An 18,245-nucleotide genomic window follows, 5' to 3' on the forward strand; every position below is an offset into this window, starting at 1 on the left:
TTCCATTAAGAGTATTAAAGTTGAATACTGTGCTGTGGATTGTTTACTGCTTGGCACATAACTTGTAAAATAATATTTCACTAGTCTAATCCACTCCTTTTAACTTTAAATAGCTGACCCTTCCTCTGCTAGACAAAATGAAGTAAACCATGTACATTTTCCATCTTTTGAATTCAGTCAAAATCTATTATTGGCCCCATGAAGCAGTGAAGATAAAGTTTAAATGCAGCTAAATATTCCTGCTTTGTTTACATAAAGCTTGTGAGCTCTAATTACTTTGTACATATTTAGCAACATTTTCAGAACCTTAACATTACAATAAGTGCTTAAGAGTTTTACCATTTCTTGTATGAAAATTTTTTTCATAAAAATGTAGCCATTTAAATTTCAAGAGGTTGCAGAGTTGTGTTGGACAGTGGTGCAGACACCACCAGGTGTTCTTTATCTTAACAGACTCCAACTTTGTTGATTGCCAAACACCACTGCTGCAGTTGGCACAGGTGTTTGTAATCTCACCACCATTTCATAGCCATCTCCTGCTTTTCCAGGTAGGATGGCTGTGTTTACTGCCAAACGTGATGCACTAACAAAGCATCAGCTTTTACCAGTCAGGAGAATGCTTTGCCAGTCATCTCCTCTTTCTGCAATGTCTATGAAACTTTAAGAACAAGATGTCATGTAATAACAGAAAAGTGAAAATGTCTAATGCAATTTTCAACAATTTCATTACAAGTAAATATTTACTAAATATTCTTCAGTCTTGGTGGTAGTTATAGAATTAAGGTTCCTTGGCAGGGGATTTAAAAGCAAAGTTTAAGTCTTCAACTTCTCCATCCCATATTAAACAATAAAGGACAGATGAAAATGTTTTTAGCCAAAGATTTACTATTCTAAGCAGTTATTTACTCAAGCAGCTTCTTTCATGTTCATGGTATCTGGTTAATCAGGCAACAAGAACATATTGTCAACTTCAGTCTTCATTATGGTTTTCCTTTTATTCTAAGCACAAACACAGGCTATTGTTCCAATTGAGATAGTGCCACAAGGCAGCAATATTTCATTAGATAAACACTTGGAACAGCAAGCTTGGCAAGACGCCCCTTTCCAAAAAAAAAAAAAAAAAAAAAAAAAAAACAAAACAAAAAAAAAAGCAACAAAAAAACTCAGTCAAGGCTTTCACTGTGTGGAGCCAGCTTACAGCATCGTCTTAATGTAGGCATCTGAGTGCAGAGCATCTGGTTCCACAGAGACGTATCCTTATAGTTTACCTCAGAAACCAGGTTAGAGAAAAACCATAAGGTTCTTTAGTTATACTCATTCTTTCCACCTCCACATTTTCACCCTACTGAGTGGAACATTTTAGGAGGCATTCAAATGTAACATGTTTAGAGATTAGTTCAGATCCCACTGCATCTATGCTGGAAGACAGGGAGGAGGGAAATATTTTGCAAAGTCATGGATGATTTCAGGAAAATTTACTGATAAACATTACAGCATTACTCAACTCTTTTGGGGTGCGACATGTAATCTAAAGAAAACCACAATGCATGTTCATAAATATTCCAAGTTTAGTCATCTTACTTCTGAAACAGCAAGATGTTCACATGATGCTATACTGCCAAAATGATAAAACATGTATATATTGTAGGGCTGAAACGATTCCTCGAATGATTCGAGTACCTCGATTACTAAAATTCCTCGAGGAAAATTTACCTGCCTCGAAGCTTCGTTAATTTATGTTTTATTAGTTAGCGCACCGTGTTCCGGCCGGGACTTCATTTGCGTTGCGCGGAGCTCTCACTTCCGCCTCCGAGTTGTTGACAAAAGCTAAGTCTCAGCGGCATAAAGTCCAATCTTCAAGATTGGCCCGTGGGGATTTTATTGATTGATGATAATGCCCGACTTTTTTATCGTTTTTGGGGAACCAATAAGCATCCTTAAAATGACTGGGGGAATGCCTGGAGTACGGCAGCATTTCTCCTCCGGGGCTGCTGGTTGAAAGCGAACGGCGGGAAGAGCGCTGAGGTGAGCGGATAGCCTGAACAGGGCGGGCGGCTGAGTAGCTGATGCTTACAGTGTAAATGTAGCTTTACCGACGAACCGCACAATAAATTTCATATCCCGGTCTGAAGAAACGGGTGGCGGAGCGCATCGTACATGGCTGGTAGATGAGTTTCTGAGTGTGACCAGTGAAGGTGTCGTAAATATCCCGTATTGCTTCCCCCGTGTTCGTCCCCCGGTCTAACGGTTCGTCAGTCCGCTGGTCTATTTCCTCCCCTCCACCCCATCTTATGTTCGTTCATTCGCCCTCTCCTCCCACTCCAGGCGGCATTTCCCGTATTTTCAAACCCAAAGCGTGACAGGTTAGGTGGCAAGGTGAGTTTAATTAATCTATTAAACTCACTGAAGATGAATACATAAACTAAAAGCTGGATTGTAGACATTTTTTATAAGCATATTTCTGAGCCTGCCTCTTTGTTATTAAATTCAATATAATTTCAGATTTTTCTAAACTTTTCTTCTGGTTAACTTAGAAAGTGAGCCATTATTGTTACAGGTTAGTTTTCTAAACTACAAAAAAGCAACTGTTAGGGATGCTCAAATATGAAAAATTGGACTGATATTGATATCTGATAGTAACACCGGTATTATGCCAGATTTACCAATATTTCATTTTATAATTTTTTTTATCCGATTACTCGATTAATCGTAAGAATAATCGATAGATTACTCGATTACTAAAATATTCGTTTACAACAGCCCTAATATATTGATGTTAATTTCAAATAAAAGATGGACGCTAGACCTGATGTAATTTAAACATAAATTTTGGTGTCAAAACACCACATCTAGGACACTGAAACTGTTCATATTTTAATTTATCCATATAAGATCTTCATGAACAATGATTGTAGCATTTTAATAAAATGAAAAAACACTACTCAGAATATGGTAAAGAGTCCTGCAAGCTGCATATTTTAGATGCAGTCAATGATTCAAATGGTTTAATTAACCAATAAGAACATCACATACTTTACTCCATCACCCATGCAGCAGAATTCAAGTTGAAAAGGTGAAGGCAAACATGGCTGTGCTGCCATAAAAACAAAGATGATTTTGGTGGCAAGCATTTTAAAGAGATTTACTTTTAAAAATATTAAAGATAAAGATGTTAAAACAAGATGTTAAAAATATTTTAACATCTTGTGAAACTAATGTTAATCAAACCACAACAGTTTGTGTATTCAAGTATTTTTATTTCCATTTGGTGGTCGATTTTAGACAGTTTTTTGTTAGCTAAACTACTTATCCATTTTGTATTTTCTTTGACACATTAAACCATGTGTGATTTTGTATCTCATGCATGAATTTTATTTTTAATGTAGTCACTTTGTAAAGGAAAGTAAAAATATATATTAAAAAATCCATTCCCCTCACCCTACAAAAAGAGAAAAAGCTGCAACTGTGGAATATTGTCCATCACTTGAAGTATTTAACAATGTACATCGTGCCAGAAACAAAATTGGTAGGACGAACATGCTGGAAATTGCGATCTCTGCCTCAATCTTTTCTTGTAGCAGGAAGGGAGTTCATAGAGGTCAGCTCATGTAAAGAGGGTGAAAAAACATTTCACATCTGCAGCTCTATGACTCAACTAGTCAAAAGTGAAGGTCTGTCAACACTGGGGTTAACAGAGATGTTCAAGAGGAAAGGGCTATAGTCGTGTCTCCATATTACGCAGAGTGTGAAGTCCAAGAGGCCGACACCATGAAGACAAATGAATGATGGGAAGGCCCACCAACCACCTCTGAAAACTGTGCACCTATGGTTCTAGACTATACACCCCCAAATGCACTGCAGAATTTGAATAGTTTCACTTGAAGGATAATGCACAAAAAAGATGTCCAAGAAAAAAAAAATGCCTCCATTACTTCCTGCCTTGGAACATGTTTGACCAGCGATCCTTTTCAAGCCAGGAGAGTCTCAGGAGTGCCGACGGTCCTGAAAGAAACAAATCCAAATTCCACAATATTCCACCTCGGGTAGCTCTTCTACACCAAGTTGCTAGTTCTTCTATGGTCGTATTTACCTTAAATAGTTCAAACCATTTAAATGTAAAAAAAAAAGTTTTCAATATCAACAAGATTAATTTGAGATTAAAGAGTAAGTACGATCCACGATGTCACCGTTATAAGGACAACGCCAAAAGAGATGCATTTTACGGTATAATTAATTTTATTCTATTAAACCAAGTTTCTTTTGGTAGACTATGCCACTTGCTGGCATAAATAAAGTGCATTTGGCTAAAATCCACAAGTTTTTCAGTTTCAACAGACTTCAGCATGATATCCAAACTGTGTTAAAGGAGTCATTTAATGTGTAACCTTAAAGTACTCCTGATGTACCTTCCCCTTCAGATAAGTCAGTCAAAAATAGCTATAATCCAGATTATCAATGTTTCACAGGTTCTCAGATTTATTCCACAGCCAGGATTTACAAAGCTCTTTCACCTAAAAAGTGACAACTGTGTACAGTAAAAATTTTACACCTGATCAGTCTGTGAAAACATAGCTGTACAAAAGTAAAGATTCTGCATTACATCAGAAAACAAGATGAAATATTTGCCAAAAGGTGCTTTCTTTCCAGATTAACAAGACAGGGAAGTGAAATTAAGCCTAAATTCTTTAACAAAAAAGACAATTCACATAAACTACCTATACAATTTTATGCCAAGCATGAAGCTAACGGTGAGATCAGATGTACCAATGTGACACAGAGCACTCAAAGTGAGGTAAGAATCCCAGCTACTTGCTCCTCAGAGAATTAAATTGACCAAGTATGCGTGACAAGCTGCAGAGCAAGAAAACCTTCCAGAGTGCATACACTGACATGCACAACCTGTCCTTGAAAACTAAAAGCCCACAAGTAACGGTTCAAAATATCTGTTAAAACCACAGATGTGACTTGCTTACCCACACACTAAGTGTAAAGAGGCAAATGCAGCAGTTTACAATCCTGCATTAAAAAAGGCCTAAATTCTGTGACAAGGAAATTGAAGCATTGATGGTGTTTGGCTGCTGGAGCAAAGAGCTATAAATTAAAGTCACATTGTTTGTGCAGCCCATAAACATCCATTTGTATTTTCATGTAGATTAAATTTTATTTTCAAGCAGCATGAATTTAATCATTTTATGTCTGCAACTTTAATTACATTTACTTGGTAGCCAAAGTGTCGTATTACCTTGTTCTATCTACAAGGTAATCAACACAGAATGTACTTAACTGATCTTAAAACTTGCCATTTCAAGCAAATCAACCATAGACTCAAACTATCCGAGTAGGTCGTTTTTTTTTTGTAGCTCTTTATGTGCTGAAAACAGAGAAGCACATAAATGCAGCTAAAGCCCCAACTTTGAGAACCAATTCTAAAAAAAATAAATAAAATAAAAACTCCTATATTGGGAACAAAAACATTAACATTACTTCAGTATCTTGAAGAGCCATTTTGTGGGCCATCACCACTCCCAAAAGGCCAGTCTCGGCCCTCCACTACAGTGACATCTCTAGGTAAACGGTTTCTCAACATGTCAAATTCTGTGCAGCTTGGCTTAAGACCGAATGTTTTTTTTTCTCTTTTAAAAAAAACCTTCTGTTAGGAGGAAACTGTAAACTCAACAGGTCTATCAACAAAATGTCAAACGCAAATCTACAATCCTTAAACACCTTTTACAGCAGATTGTTCCATAGTCTAAATGAATTTAGAGAATATTTTGTTTAAGATAAAGAACTTATACATGTCCCAACTCCTAAACAATCATTTTGACTGTTTGGGGGAGGGGATAAGTCATGTTTTAAACCCATTTCTTTTTTATGCCAACAGAAACTGCAAGGCACAAAAGCCCATGAGCATCAGATGTTGCGTCTGTGGAAGCTGTTGTAATTCACTGAGTGTTTTCAAGGGCAATGCATTGCTGGCCTGCAGTGACGATCTGCCCATGCAGAGGGAGGGCCACCCTGTGGCCAACAGACTAAATCTTGTGCAACATCCAGACAAGCCACACTACACTAGAGAAGGAGGCCATGTTATGAAAAGAAAAGGGGACAGATGACCATTTAGGAAGGACAAAAGACATAAAATTGCTTCCCTTTTCAGCCAGTCCCTGCATACTAACCTGGTTCTGACAGCGACACACAATGCCATACAGAGAAAAGTGATGTGTGGCCTCCGAGTCCTGCATTTTAGTCCCTGTCAGCAGCCTTTATTTAGAAAGGCAAACGCAGTCACAATACACAGAGACAGCGACTCTTATCTCATGTCCTCAGCAGTATAGTGGTTGCTGAAGCTGGAATGGTTGCAGGAATAGAGGGGGAGAAAACAGCTAAAAACAGCAGATATTCATCACACGTTGAGACTTCATCTGCAGCAACTTAATTAAAATGAAGAGCCCTTGTGCTCTCACAAGCGCTACTTTAAAACCATAAATAACAGACTATATAACATTTCACAACCATGCAGTTGCTTCCAAAGATGATTTTAATATTAAGAGACTATATTTTATATGGCCGGCTTTAGAATGTGCTCAAAAGTGCATCTTGGCACTTTCAGGTCAGTATTTTTTCCCAGTCAAAATTACTTTGTCTTAAAAAGGTAAAGTGTTAGTGAAGAAACTACAAAATATTTAGACCATAAAAAAAACCTAACCAAATCCCTACAGAGATTCCATATTTTAGTAACCTACTAGTAAATTTTCAGAGCAATATGCAAAAAACAAATTTACTGAAATTACTATCATGTTCAACTCCAAGACCGAGGGGTAAAACCACTGCTGCCAAAATTAATGATTGAGATCAAGTGCAGTATATAAAATGGAAAGAAAAACAACACTAAAAAGGTCAGTGATTAGGAACATCTACAAAATTAATTACATAAATTACTGTCCAACTCACTGCCAAGATAACTCAGAGTTGTAATACCAAGGACATGACTGATTTTATTTCCTTCTGGTCTCACTAAAAGTGCTTCCAGTGTTGGAAACTACACAACACAGGTTTTTTTCCATTGATGTCTATGCATAATTCGCATAATTTTCTTTAAATATATCCATAAATGACTTTCAATTGTTTGAGGCCAGAATACAATTTCATTGACCCCTTAGGGTCCAATCAAAAATATGTAAGATATAAAAAGATGTGAATTGAGAATTGGGAAAGCATCATTTGTATTGGGATTTCTCAAACTAGTCATTTTTTCTGAATTCCTTGCTGGTGAGAATCACAATTCTCAATAAAGATCTCTTACATGACAGGTCTGCAAAATCTGAGGTCCCCGTCATTTGAGTCAAAATTTACTGCATCACCACCTGATCCGTTTTGGATGCGTTTAGTTATCTGCTGTTCCTCTGCAATTGATCATGGAGACTCATCAGAATCAGTGGCGATAGGCACCCAGTCCAAAAGGAATATTGTGGCTTTCATGGGTAAAAAGTTACAAGTAATTGATTGTATGCGTTTCAGTCTATCAAGCATCTGCTTGTATCTTTACTGCCTCACATTTATTTTCTCCTCCAGCAGCTTATTTTTATGGCAATAAAATGCACAAAAAATTGAATAAATCAAAACTATTGAGTTGGGGCACAAGCGACTCAAACTAACAAGTAAATATTTTACTTTCCCTTTAACATTCCCACTAACATGTTGCTCAAAAATTTCTCAAGAGTACAAATCTAACAAAAAATGCTTTAGAATGTTATATAGTGCAAATAGTGACATGGTCCATTGAAATTCAGGTTAAAATATTTTTCCTTTATTAGGCTTCTGTTTATCAAAACCACCCAATAGTACATTAGCACCATTATCTGCAGCACAATGTATACCATTTCAAAAGGATGCAACTCAGCAGTTTCTCAAACTTGGATATATGATCTTAACATTTAAATGATAAATGTTAGCTTAGGCCATATCCAGCTGTTAAGATGAGCTGGCACATGAGGTTTAAAACAATATTGTCGAATGTTTTACACAAAAGGCAAATCTGGACACAAAGCTAATAGTTTGGGGGGAAAAAAAGAGAAAAAACCCACTTCTATTTTGAAAGGCTTTAGCCGTTTCTCCAAGTAGCTACATTAGCATTTCCACTTGGCTAAAACTAAAGCAAGGTTAATACAGGGTCTAGAGTTCATGGCGCATGGGGGCTTTACAGTGTGTACATCGATAATATTGCACAAGACAGTTTGGAAAGCAGTACTTGTTAATTGTGACTTTTAGCCATTTTGAACAGTTTTTATGCCAAAAAGTTAAAGCTACCTTTAAGTGTCAGTGCAACTGATGTCCAATACTAGAAATGACCCAATATCACAATTAAATGTTCTATAATCATGTATCCAAACGCTTTTACTTTAGAGAGAAGATAAAGTCGTTCCTTGTGAAGAACAGACAACTGTTTCCAGATATTAGCGCTTGAATCAAAACTAGAATAAATATTTTTGTAAGCGACACAACAAAACAGCAACGACATAATTTGTTTATAGATTAAACTTGAAATGTTAGCAAACCAACCAAGCAAACAAGAAGCGAAATTGTAGAGACTACAGTACCGCGACAAAACGTACTTGAATTATGCATAGAGCGGGCTCCAATTTTGAGCTGTATTTTAAAAAATTAAGTACAATTTTGAGTCTGGCGTTTGAAAAACCGAGTGGAGGCGCCATGTTTAATTAATGCGTTGCAGCTGTGCTACTGCGACTAAGCTAGTAGTTACCGTTAACTCGAAAAAGAGCAAATAACGCAAAGAAAAAAAAATATTTTAGCATTCTATTTCTTTAAAAACAAAACATTAAAAAAAACAACACTACTCATAAACCTCCGGGAGCGGATTATACTTATAAGTGGCGTTATTACTAAAAATATGGCGAGCATTAGCAGGACCGTTATCAAAAGCAACAACTCCTATGTTTTCTGGTTTAAAACATGGGTTCGTTTCGTCATGCGCGAATTTTAAGTTAGCCACCATTTTTGTAGGAGCAACTCGTTTTTCGAGTATAACAATAAGGCCAATGAAACACCTTATGAAAGGTAGACACAAACTGCTAGCTGCCCTGCTAGCTAGCAAACTCCTTCCCATTTAAACGGCCTTAAGACGAACAGCCCCACCACCACAGTGACCGTTTCAACTCCACTGTTACTACGTGTCTTACCTCGAGGTGTTGAAGCGGCGCTGCGGGTATTTAATGAAGTCCCTGCAGACAAATGTTTGGTCGCAGTCTTTCCGAAGCATATGGGGGCGGTGGCGGGAACGCGCACCTCCTAAATAAACTGATCAGGGCGTTAGCCAATCAGCAGCCATGCAGAGGATCCATCGCTAGTTTATTCATAACTAGATGATGAGCTGCAGCTGCTCTGTAGAGAATGCGTTTCTTTTTCAGAAGCCGCTTCATTTGGCAAAGTAAAAAGTAAAAAAAACAAACAATAAAGAACAATCAAAAGGACAATTTTGTCGGCTAACAATTCAACATAGCAAAAGTTTAAAAAAAGAAAAAAACTACAATTGAATCAGTTTTCCATATTGTTTTTAGCTTGTGTAGAATACAGACATAATTAGAGATCAATCCGTGTAAAATACTTATTTTTTTAACATATTGAGTAAGAAAATGTAACTTCAATGATCTCCAGATTATACAAACACAGTTGCACAGATAATTTAAATCTGAAATTGCAGATCGCTCTATACTGCCCATCTGTGGACATCCTGTAAAAACTACTGAGCAGAAGTTGCACAGTGGTGCCATGGAAAATCTGTCAGAGGGTGTTAGATGTTTGTTGTTTGTTGTGAACTTAAACATCTGCATGGTGCTGTAAGTATTATTCTCATGGCACTTACGAATAAAAAGAATCGTTCCAGCTACTTGTCCATGCTTACTAGGCTTTTTATTTTACACGTCCACACATTTTAAATCATGCTTATATATATATATATATATATATATATATATATATATATATATATATATATAATTTTTTTAACACATTGTATTAATGGTCTTGTTTTTGTAGTTTTAGAGCAAAGTCTGCTATTAAACCTCGACTAAAATGTAAAATTTAGTTTTAAAAATTGACATAAAAAAGAAGAAATGGGTTGATTTGCAATAGCACATCACTGGCTTTTCTTTTTTTTTTTTTTTTTTTTTGTATTTTGCTTTAAGTTTACTTCAAGTTTTATGACCAACAGCGGAACACCCACTAATAATAATAATAATTTTTAGTTGCCTAATGTGTATCACTATGAAGTACCTCGATCTACTGGCCTATTGTACAACTACAAGCATTAACTCTAAGCAATGCCGATATTCTTAATATATTACATTGGGAATACATTCTTGAAAGTAGCCCCTCTCCAGTGACTTCGCCCCTCCCCACCTTCCAAAAATAGACTTGACTTGTGCAGTCACACCTGCACGGAAATTCAGAAAGAGTATACACAATGTGCCTATGAAAGCAAGAACTTCATCCAGCAACTCCAAGTGGCACAACATGCAGGCTGCAGAGTGTAACCTACATAGCTCTATTCACGTCAAGAGTTACACAGGAAATATCTATTTTTAATAAGTTAGTGTTTGAAAATAGAGCATTAAAAACAAAGAGTTTGTTTTGCACCTAGCAAAGGCCTCTAGAAGATAAACTATGTTTTAAATTAGCCTGTTGTAGTGACCGCTTTCCAAAATTACTCTTCCCCATGTTTCAGCATTGCACACGACAGAAAAAAAGCATTACCATAAATCCCTCATTGATTACCCGAAAGCTCTCCAGTTCCTAGTTGAAAATCAGCCGTCACATGAATGCACCACAGTGACTTTCCTCCCCCCCACCCCACCCCCGTCACGTCTGCATGCAATAAGATGATCTGCTCTGCACACCAAAAGGACCAACCGAAACAGACTATTCCAATGGGTTGATTTCAAAATGCTTGAAGCGAATGAGCAAATGTGCAGAAAAAGATCTTACCGTTTCTATAAACGAAAGTTAGGGGCGTCCTTGGGGCAAACAATCTCTGAATGAAACACCTGGTCAAATGATGTGGATTCCGCGCTCTCTTTCTCTCTCTTTTTTTCAGTTCAAACTTGGAAACATAACAAAAAAAGCCAACACAAACAAGATAAAATGAGAAAAATAAAATGTTTTATTAAATCAAAAAACAGGAATGATATCGTTTCAGCAAATGCACGAAACAAACAAAAAGGTAAAAGGGAGGAGGAGGAAGGGAGAGGGGGGAAGATAAAAAAAACCCAAAGCCAACAGAAGAAAGAAAAAGGAATCAAATAATGAAACAAAAAAAAGAGCCCGGCTTTCTGCCCCGTGTCTCGCTCTTTACAGGTGCGCCACACAAATACGCCACATCACTGGAGTGGAAAGCGACGCGGAAGAGGAGGCTGTCTTTAAAAGAAGCTAGTCCTGCCGGGGAATATATGCGGGCCGCATCACAGCGCGCCTATATACCTCTCCGCACTCGCCGTTTCATCCCATTCAACCTACTCACGAGCATGCGTCGGACGCGGAGGTATACCCGGAGTGGCTCCCCGTCCGCTGCTCGTTGCGTGCGGCGGCTCTTAAACACCATTGGCTCTTAGCGCCGCGCGTCGCTCCTGGATCACAAGCTGCAATTCGTCCCCGAGACAGTCACTCAAAGAGACAGCGCGTTTATTCCTCATCCTCTTTTCTTTCTTCTCCCTTTATATGGCATTTGAAGTCAAACACCGCTCCACTGAAGGACGGACAAGCGTCATTCGATTCACTTTCAACCCACATTCTGCACTGAAATGGCCCGATGGCCATTTAAGGTGCGCTACTTTCACGTGTTGGCTTTTATTGCATCATCAGATTAAACACTATTTAAAACAAAAACCTATCTCCATCGCCCTTTTCCCGCCTCTCTCTGTCCGTCTTTATCTGGTCCATTCACATAATTCATCATCAGTAAATAACAGCAGACATCAGCCGCGTAATTCTGCCGCAAACCCGTCTATACGCTAATCGAAAGCTGCTGATTTCAGCACCACAGACAGCGCCGCGCTCGCATATAGACCGCCTGCAGGGCTCTTCAGTCAGAACTGAGTACAGCACAATTCAGCGCCCAGCACTCGGATCAGCAACAAAGATGGGCGTTTACGTTACGAATAGGCTGCTAAGAGCTCCAGTTTAAATCACTTGTGAGGCCCGTTGTTCAGCCTGAGTGGAGCAACAGTTAGACTGGGAGGGGGGGGGGGGGGAGTGATTCTGGGCAGGAACCTGCAAAACTAATTGCATAGAAAATAGCTTTGCCAATTTATTAATTCCAAGGCATCCTAAAACTCAAAGGGACGACAGAAACAAATGCCATGCAAATATGTTCATACAACTGACACACCAATATAAAAAAATCTTTGCAAAGTTACCCTTGCTAAGTTACTGAATTATGAGCCCACCTGTGTGAAATTTAGCTTAGTATAAAGTCAGATGTTCTTTGATAGCCTAATCGTTTTGTTTAGAGAACATTACTGACAAACAGCATCATTACATCCAAGGAACACAGAAGAAAGGTAAGAAGAAAGCTGTTGCTACACGGAAATGATGACAAGTTGCATTAACATTTGCCACAGGTACAAACACAAGAAGATGCTATGATCAGGTGAGATCAAAGCTAAACTTTTTGGCCCACATGTAGATCGTTACGGGTGGGGGAAACTTAACACTGAACATCATCCTGAACACAGCATCCGCACAGTGAAATGAGTAGATAGCAGCATCATGCTGTGGATATGCTTTTCTTAAGCTGGCAAGAGTCGATTGAAAGATGGACAGGGTTGCAGCAATCCAGGATTTAAACCTCTTGGACGTTGCTAAAAACTTGAGAATAGGTGATGGAGGTTTCACCTTCCGGCTGCGTGACTAAACATAACCATCAGAGCTGCAATGAAATGCTTTAGATCATGTTTTGAAATTACCCCAGTCAAGTCCTGACCCAAGTAGGAGGACCTTGTAGTGTTCACAATAAACCTATGCATGTACATGGAGAACAGAGTAAAAAGAATGCATAGTTTTCGAATAATAAAAAAAAGAAAAGTTTGCTATAGTTCCATATTTATCACCTATGAACCAATAGGGGATGTCTTTAGGGGTATATATCTCAAATGGAGATATATCCCTATATAGAAACTGAAACCTTCAACCATTCTTTTTCTCAAAACACGTCGAGTTGATTCAGATGACTGAGAACCATCGGTCAACAGCCATTTTCACTTCCTGCCGTGGACTGGATCTAGATCCCACCATTCCAACACGTCTAACATCTAAAACATTTCAAGGTGTGCTGGGAGTAATGTTTTGTTTTTTTTTTGTTTTTTTTTACCACTTTCGTAAAGGCCAGATTTTGTGGAGAACACAACCAACAGCTGTCCTGTATGCAGATTCTCCCACATTAGGTGTGGCTCTCTGCAGCTCCTCCAAAGTTACCATGTAGCTCTTGGCTGCTACTCTAATTAATGCTGCCCTTGCCCTGCTTGTTAGTTTAGATCAACGACCTCAATTGGTTTGAAGTTCTGCCATATTTTTCCCGTTGTTAGATTGTGAACAGAACAGCGTTCTCTGAGACTTTCAAAGCTTGAGATGTTTATACTCTCACTCTGTTTTAAACGTCTCAACTTCCTCTCGGCCTGTCTGCTGTGGCTTAATGGTGCTGCTTTTCACTAATGTTCTCCAACAAATCTCTGAGGCCTTCGCAGAATATTCAATTCCAATAAATTACCTTGAAGAGGGTGGCTGTGCAGTGACTAAATGGGGAAAAAAGTTCCAAGATGTATGAATACTTCTGCAAGGCATTATATTTGTTCCTTGACCTAATGCCAAAACTAACCAAAGGCAGCAAGCCCAAATCCAGACTGACCAAATCACAGCCAATTTAAAAACGGCAAGAAGCACCGCAACCATAAATCAATTCTCATTTATAAGTAAGTTTGTGCTCCTGATTCAGTGCTTTTCGCAAGACTGTATACTGACTTGACTAAACAAGCAATCAAAAAACACAAAAGACACAAGAACTTAAGTGTAGAATTGTTTGTCTTTAGCCATTTTTAATTAAATTTGAAAAATGCAGACATGCAAATTCCATTTGACCAAGAATTTTGTTGAAAACCATCCCAACTGCAGCTGATAGAAAACAAAGAACTAAGATCTGTGCCATCTTTGAATGCTACACCGTATCTGCTAAACTTGAAACCCATTCAAGGGAGGTAAATGGCAAATCATTTTATGCAAATCGACACGATACCACATAAGTGTTAGCGTGGATTCTAGTATTCCATAAAGAAAGCAGAGAAGTTGTGATACAGTGTCTGAAAGTGTTGAAAGGAGAATTTGCCTGCAGATCTTCTCGCAGCTTGTGCTCGTCTTGGCAGCTTTGCTGACAGGTCTGAACAGAAAAAAGACGGGAAAAACAAAGATGTTTTAAAAATGCACAAATTGCAAGCAGGTGTTACCAGAAAACATAAACATCCAATCTATGCTACACCTCACATTCATCCAGCACAACCAAACAAAACTTCTGCTTGTTTTAATTAAGGCTGCGTAAATAGTGCACCAATAGTGTGTTTCAGAGCAATTTTGTTGCTCCGAGCGTCACTCTTCGTAGTTTGATGAGGGTCCAGCTTTCTGGCTCACAGCAGTTGGTATTAGCATGTGATCATGATGTAAAACCTGGAAATCCTTTTCAGATGTCTGCTTTTAAAAATTCTTTTTTTTCTCTTCTTACCGCCAACATTAAAGAAAGGTAAAGACAAAAGCAATCAGAATCAAGACGTTTACGTCCAGTCTAGTTTCTGAATCTCCTTGAAGTTATTGTCACTTCACAAATATCAGTTCATTAACATTTAGACCTCTTAAGATGAAAGGAGGACGGAAGCCTATTGTCTCATTTTATGGTAATTTGTGAATGTACAGCACGGCGCCAAAGTCTTCTCTCATTTCTTCATGTTGTCACACTTGTTGACGCTGCTGTTACAAACAACCAGCTTCTTTGAAACGTTAGACATTTTCCTACCCGCAGCTTGTCAATTTACTGAACTTAATCAACGGAAAACAACAAGAATAACCAAGTTTGAAAGACAGGAAGCATATTTTGGTATAAACAAGTAGATTCTCAAATCTACTTGTTTTCTCAGTTGAAAACTGTGCAGACATACTATATAAAGAACACTATTTCTCTCATTATATGTGGCAGAACTTTGTTGGAAAAAATATCTCATTGATATCTCATTTTCTTTTTTGGGGGCGGGGGGTTTGGTGGTGGATCAACACCAACAAATAAAAACTGAAAAGCATAGGGTGCATTTGTATTTGGCACCCTATGATGTAATACCCCTAAAAAAATTCCCAACTAGCTTCTGAAGTCACCTAACTGGGGATTAGGGATGCTATTGTAGAGATGCTTAAAGCAGGCCAGGCTATTCAACTGTAAACCATATCCTAAGCTTTGAGCATTTCAAGTGTTGAGCCAATCATCTGAAGACAGAAAGCAAGGCAAACCTGCAAACCCTTAGTCATCCATCTAAAGCCAACAAGGGGAGTTTTAGTTACAGAGGCCATACTTCTAAAGTTTTTATTTTCTGAAGACCGTGCATCATTTTCTTGCAACTGTTTTAATTTGTCATGTAAAGTCAAAATAAAATACAGACTCGGATCTCTATTCATAGGTTATGTGCCTTGTCGTTTCTTGTTTAATTTTTAAAGGAAACCCTTTCGGTCCAAGTATTCCTGAGTTACCTCTTAAAGCCCACATTAAATACCCAGACACAGCATCACAGTGTCAGTCTCAGTCGTTCTGGCTTGGGACTGAACAAACAGCCGGCAAGTACTCCTAGAGCAATGGTGTATTAAATGCTATGCTGCTCAGGAGAATTCCCTGCGTGGCAGCCAAGGCAACAATCATTAGCAAATCTTACCAGCTTCCTGCAGCTTTGGTCCAGCACTGTCTTGCTGTCAGGGCCTCGCAGCACGCTCCTGGCCAACCACACCATACCCAGGGAGTTGTAGGAAATCAGCCGTCTCCGTTCCACCAAGGAGACCAGACATATTAGGCTGCGAGCTGCAGAGCACCCTCTGGGTGAAAGATTAATTAGAGCTGACAAATCGCATACTATTGGAAACAAGCCCAATACATCACACAAAGATGGCTCACATGGAGCAAATGAAAGTGATTCAGTGGCTCCAAGAGGCCTGAAGTATTCCTCCAAGTCCTGTTAAATTATGGTTAGAACACTACTGCTTCCCCTCTTGTGAAAAAAGTATTCAACCAGGAGTGTTTGGCTCAAGAACATGCAAATGTAATGCTGTAATGTAATGTTCACCTTTTTTTTTTAACATAGACACAAGCAGCAGCTGTCATCAGTTTGACACCCAGTTTCAGTTTTGCTACTATGAGGTAAATCTCATAGTAGGTATGAGATTTACCTACTATTCTCAGAGGTTCTCAAAAAGTAAAACCATGAGAAGTGGAAACTCGGACGTTTGACGTTAGACCCAAGGTAACAGCGGTCTAGTTAAAAAGTCGGGATTTCAACATGGCGACGCCCACAAACATCGTTTACAATAGTTCTGACAACCATAATTTTTTTAACGTTACGTTTCATAAGCTAACACCACTTTCAATTTTTTTTCAGATTAGAGTTCCAGGTGCAACATGTACCATTGATTTGTCTGTCTTGTAAAGTAAACACTTTTTTCACCACTTCTTGCTGTTGTTAATGCGAGGAGCGGCCATTATGAAGCGCGAAGTCCGCCTTACAAGTCCAAAATGGGGTCGTTGCAGTTGCTCCAGCTTCATAGGGTGTTGCAGTTAATTTTTCCGACTGGGAAGACTAGATTTCCCAGTTCCGTGTACAACTGGAACGCACATAGACATAAGGATAGACGCCTCATGGACCGCTCTCGCCTATTGTCGCTGACGAGATTTGGGACGGCCATCTTGGAGCGGTACTACACTCCACTCAGCGTTATGTGTTTAGCAGGCACAATGAGGTATCAGCGCATTTAATCGATCATAACACACTTTTTTGTTACTGGAAACCATATTCAAACATCTATCAAAGCAACATGTATAAACAATTGTATTTTTTAAGTATGTTTTTAATACATAGTTCATCATATTTAAATATGCTTAGTGGCTATAACAATAGAATAGGAATGGAATATTCTGATATTGATGTATGAAGAGCATATTACAAAGCACACAGCCGTTCATAATTTATTTAATAAATTATTTAGTAATATCAATATATATTTATATAACTATACAAACACTAATAAATAAAGATTAATAATGGCACAAATAAATAATGATTAATAGTGAATTATATATATATATATATATATATATATATATATATATATATATATATATATATATATATATATATATATATAAATTAAATTACTATGTGAAAGAAGATGGCAAGCATGTGGCAATCAACAAAACAGTGATTCTTGAGAATAGGGACAAAACAGGTCCTATGGATAAAGCATGAAATTTGAATAAAATATACACAAAATATATTTTTTTCAAATATCTAACTAAACTAACCTGGGTCATGTGAGCACAACAATGTATTTTTCTTTTTTTTGCTGAATATTTTTTTATTTTAAACATTGTAGTCGGTGGATGATGCCTGTAAAAGCCCTTGTCCAGGAGCAGAACTCAATACATTCTTATAGTTTAAAACAATTAAAGAAATACTAAAATTATATATTATGACAATTAAGTATAAATAGTCATATAAATAATTATAAAAGTATCGATAAATTGAATTAAAAATAATTTTTAGATATTTTCCAACTCCGTTGAAATTTGTCCTTAGTTTTTGTCAACACCGTCAGAAATGAAAAGAATGTAAAAAAAATCAGGCATTATTGGGGGGCACCAGAACTTCTGAGGACCCCATGACGTTGTCTTTTCTCTTCCTTTGCTAGGAGGGCTAGTTAGCTCCGGTTAGCTTAAGTTATTCTTTAGTTTTTTCTTCTGTTTTATTCCTAAGTTGTTTGTCACAACCATGATGTGTCAACTCCATAACTGACAATTTACAAAACTTTGAAATTTTGCGAAATAAAAGCTTAATTTTGGTATAATGTAAAGATTTCATGGACCTGACGAGCTACAATATGGCCTCCTTCAGAATAACATCATATAAATTGAGGTAGTTTGGCATTTTGTCAACTCCGTCAGATGT

General features: G+C 37.9%; 1 protein-coding gene and 1 long non-coding RNA gene across 4 annotated transcripts in view; both read right to left on the reverse strand.

Moving 5' to 3' along the window:
* elavl2 (ELAV like RNA binding protein 2) overlaps positions 1–9,747 on the reverse strand; it is a 41,022-nt gene extending 31,275 nt beyond the window's left edge. The window contains exon 1 of one of the 3 annotated variants that reach the window (XM_088015541.1): positions 9,195–9,747. In XM_088015541.1, coding sequence (XP_087871667.1) covers positions 9,195–9,274 — 80 coding nt within the window. In that variant the 5' untranslated portion in view covers positions 9,275–9,747. The remainder of the gene's footprint in view (positions 1–9,194) is intronic. The other 2 variants (XM_088015542.1, XM_014990561.2) reach the window with 2 other exon arrangements.
* A 4,320-nt stretch (positions 9,748–14,067) lies between these two features.
* On the reverse strand, positions 14,068–17,114 carry LOC106919892 (uncharacterized). The gene is made up of 3 exons (XR_001418720.2): positions 16,709–17,114; positions 15,966–16,122; positions 14,068–14,437 (listed from the first exon to the last, which is right to left on the reverse strand). It is a non-coding gene; the product is annotated as an uncharacterized LOC106919892 (long non-coding RNA).
* Positions 17,115–18,245: the final 1,131 nt, after the last annotated feature.

Source organism: Poecilia mexicana, unplaced genomic scaffold (genome assembly GCF_051168715.1).
Source record: "Poecilia mexicana isolate PSO_F unplaced genomic scaffold, ASM5116871v1 scaffold_18, whole genome shotgun sequence".
Classification (NCBI taxonomy): Eukaryota; Metazoa; Chordata; class Actinopteri; order Cyprinodontiformes; family Poeciliidae; genus Poecilia; species Poecilia mexicana.